This window comes from Bidens hawaiensis, unplaced genomic scaffold (genome assembly GCF_021521415.1).
Source record: "Bidens hawaiensis isolate Kalapana, Puna unplaced genomic scaffold, B.hawaiensis_p1.1 tig00017777_1, whole genome shotgun sequence".
Taxonomy (NCBI): Eukaryota; Viridiplantae; Streptophyta; class Magnoliopsida; order Asterales; family Asteraceae; genus Bidens; species Bidens hawaiensis.
Genome location: NW_027492684.1, coordinates 48,512 through 52,639, shown reverse-complemented (window position 1 = coordinate 52,639; position 4,128 = coordinate 48,512). Strand labels below are relative to the sequence as shown.

General features: G+C 28.3%; 1 protein-coding gene across 1 annotated transcript; it reads left to right on the top strand.

The window, feature by feature from the left end:
- Positions 1–1,783: 1,783 nt before the first annotated feature.
- LOC143554655 (uncharacterized) lies at positions 1,784–3,665 on the top strand. Its single transcript, XM_077044365.1, has 8 exons — positions 1,784–1,792; positions 1,892–1,926; positions 2,095–2,230; positions 2,305–2,474; positions 2,565–2,685; positions 2,785–2,961; positions 3,043–3,117; positions 3,219–3,665. The coding sequence occupies exons 1-8, from the start codon at positions 1,784–1,786 to the stop codon at positions 3,474–3,476; spliced, it is 981 nt and encodes a 326-aa protein (XP_076900480.1). The 3' UTR covers positions 3,477–3,665.
- Positions 3,666–4,128: the final 463 nt, after the last annotated feature.

Genomic DNA, 4,128 nt, shown 5'->3' with positions numbered 1-4,128 from the left:
GGGTTCATTAACTGAGCCGTTTCCATTTTCGGGTTCATTACACTCGTATTTATCATCAAGTTTACAACTTTATGTTTCGTTTATACCCACTCTACTCTCGTTCTAAGTTTCAATGCTAAACGTTTATAAAACGTAAACTTTAAGATCAAAACGTACCTTTTCGTGTTTGTTTGGCTTAGTCACGGACCCTAGATTTTGTATTTATCTTGCGTATTGAAGGATCTATCAAGAATCTCGTTTACTTGGTCTTGGATCCCACTCTCGCTCTCGGCCGTATATAGGTGCATGTATGTGTGTGTGTTTTTGAGTGTGTAGAGATTATGATGGAAATGAAATGAGGGTTTAGGGTTTTAGGTTGGTTTAGGGGATATTTATATCCCTTAAAGCCCATGGACCTAAGGCCCATTCTCATTTAACCCATCTTAATTAATCTAAGTCCATGATCCGTTCTTTACTCGATATTAATTAATTAATAAAGCGAAATCACTAAACGTAACTTTCTTTATTTAACATTATAAATTTTAGGATGTTACAATATGAACGGTATGATTATATTCAAATTCAAATTTCTTTAAATAACGATTATATTTTTAGAAACAATAAGTTATTTTTGGATATTATAATTTAATATAATACGGTTGATTATATTCGATTATATTTTAATAAACTTTCTATACATAATATGTTTAACAAAATTAAACCTTTCTACATTCTACTATATAATATGTAATCACATATTCATTTTTCATAATCATATTCATTTTATCCCATTCGTATTTTCTTTATCATGTAAGCTTCTACACTTTTGATAATTGTTTTTAGTTTTCTGCCATTTTATTTAACTGTTTTATATTTCATTTTAAGCATATGTCAATGGAAGCTCAGACCTTTACCATGCTAAATGAGATTGATGTTCTCAAAACATCAACATCAACTCTTAAGGTTAGAGTTCTGAGGCTTTGGAGTATCAAAGATAACAAAAATGTCAACGAGGATTTTTTGATGGAGATGGTTTTAATGGATGAAGAGGTAACACTGTATTTATTAATCTGTATATATGTTATACTTTCTACATTATATCATTAAATCAACACTTATATCTTTAATGACAGGAGAATCGAATCTAAGCCACCGTTTACAAACAGGATATCTTTCGATTCAAAAGATTCTTGAAGGAAAGCTCTACTCTTACTATTGTTAATCCTAGTGTTGGTTTAAATGGATCAAACTACAGAGTTATTGATTCTCCCAACAAATTAGTGTTTGGACCAAACACTCATGTTAATCCATGCCAAGATTTTGAAGGTCGCCCGTTTGGATTCAAATTGATTTCACTTGAATCAGTAATCAACAAACAAATTTCTTTGAAGTCCACAATTGGTAAATTGCTATTACTATTCAAAGAAATTATTTATTCAATTTATCCTTAGATTTCCAGTTAATGTTTGACTTAATTTATTTAATTCTTTCTTTTAGATATAATTGGTCATGTGGTTCATGTTTTCAAGACGAATGTTTCAAACGTCAAAGACAAAAACAAGCGTACAATGGAGTTATGTGATTTAAGGTACCACTGTTTGTAGATATTTTATTTAAATAATTTTGTTAACTTACATTATCTTGATTCTGAACACTTATTTATATTTTAGTGGAAACTGTGTGTATCTCACGCTATGGGATCATTATGCTTCCGAGCTCTCTAAATATGTCGTTGATCATTTTGATGAACCACATGCCGTTATTGTTCTCCAGTTTGGTAGGGCTAAGTATTACACCTGTTCTGATGGTAAAGGTAATAATATTTAGTGTTTTCAAGTTAATTGAAATAGAAGCATAGAACCTTAATCTAACTTAATCTAATTTATTATTCATTAATATTCTATTTTTGTAGAGAAAGTCTATGTGTCCAATTCTTTTGGATCTAATGTTAGCCGTTTGTTCATTAATGACTATTTATTTGAGATTGAAGAATACAAAAACAGGTATATTATTTTGTTTTCTTTATTTACTTTATTTTCTTTGATATATTAGATTTGGTTATTTAAATTTTAGCCCTTATACTTTGTATTAAATGTGTAAATTTTATATATGTAGTTTGGCCGAAATGCTGATTGCCAATGATGTCTCTATTCGTAAGCCGATTCCAGTCAAGATGCTCTCTTCTGTTGATGATGAGTTTTTGAAAGCTACAGATTTGTTTAACATTTATGATACTTGTACCATTATATTTGTAAGTTAATTATTAAATCCACTATTTAAACCATTATATTGCATAATTTGTTTTTTATGCTATTGCAACCTAAGAATATCATTATCCTTGGTACAACTAAGGCCATATGTCCAGATACAGAGTGGTATTACATCGGGTGTAATACTTGTAGCCGTAAACTAATGGAAAATGTTGGTGAGGGGGTAACTGAATATGAATGCAAAACAGTTAGATGCAATATTTTAGGTGTTGTTCCTACACCTAGGTAATTAGTGAAAACAAATTCAAATATTTATTTACAAAATATTCAATGTTCTATTTTGGTTTATAGTAACCTAATTTAAAATTTATATAGATTCAAGATAAAGATAAGGGTTCAAGATTCGACTGGTGTGGTGTCGTTGACTCTCTTCGATAGAGATGCTATAATGCTGATCAACAAAACTGCAGCTAAATTGATTGATTCTCAAAAGCAGGTTAATTTTCAATTAGTAAATTTAAAGATTTTTATACATAATAGTTCACAATTTGTATTTTTAAGTATTTATTTTTTATTTTATTTTTTACATAATGAGGTTGAAAATGTTGGATTCCCTGCAGAGTTGGAATCTCTGTTAGAAAAGAAATTTGCTTTTAAAATCGATGTGGCAGAGTTTAATTTCAGAAACAGTGTAGAGGATTACGGTATAAACAAGCTTACTGATGACACAAATATTCTCAGTGAATTGCAGAAAAGGCAGCATAGTCGTTTGGTAATTATTTAATTCTACATTCTTTTTATACTTATTGTAATTTCCATTAACTGAATTTTTTGTTACCCTTTTAATTTTCAGCAAACCGATTCTAATTCTGTTTCTTTGGGAGCGTCTATGTCGGAATTTCAATCATCTGGTTCTGTTTCTGTTAAGGTATATATATTTGTTAAGTATTATAATTCAAATTTATATATATAGGTGAAACAAACATTTGTTACATGATTGTCTGATGTTGATTACTTTATTAATAACAGGTTTCGGATATTGGAGATAACCAGACTCCGAATTCAAATGTTGATGGTAAGGATGTGGCAAGTGAGGAAAAGGTAGTTTCAACGTCTTCTGACGACAAACTAAAGAGAAAGTTGGTTGAAGTTTTTGAAGTTGATGATCAACCTAGCATGTCTGCAACTAAGGTTAAGACGAAGATTTTTGAAGAGATTGAGAAGACCAATGAAGCATGTGATGTTACAACTATTTTGACTCCTAAGTTGGAGAACCCTTCTAAGTGAACGGTTAAACTTTGTTTTTAAATTTATTCGGTTTTGTTTTACATCTTAAGTATTTCTATTACTTTTGGATATTTTATGTTTGGTTTTTTAAACATTTGTTTTTTGGAGTGACTATCTTTGAAAGTTGGTTGTTTATTTGATTTATCCTTAATTGAATGTTTGGTTAAATTTCTGTTTGTATTTAATTTTTTTAATGGTTGCTTTTTTGTTGTATATAAAATCTATTAAAAATGACTCTGCCATTAATTTTTAATGTTACACAAACATAATTTATATTATTCAATTGAATTTTATTTACAATAATGTTATCCACCATTTTCTATAAACATAATTTTAATTTAATCCACCATCTTCTATAAATATAATAATTTGTGCTTTTTAACTTTGTTTTTTGGTAACACCTTATTTATATTATTTTGTTACATTTTCTATAACATGTTTTTTTATTTAGTATTTGTGTTACAGTTTTAAAAAACTAACTTAAATAACAAATGAATATAGATTCTATTATACATATTAACAATATGTTTTTTCTATACATATATCTTTGTCAGATAATTAATTTATAGAGATATTTGTTAAGAAAATACACTTTAAACATAATTATATTTTCTTATCAATATATCGTGTTTTAACTTTAGTAAGTTTTAAA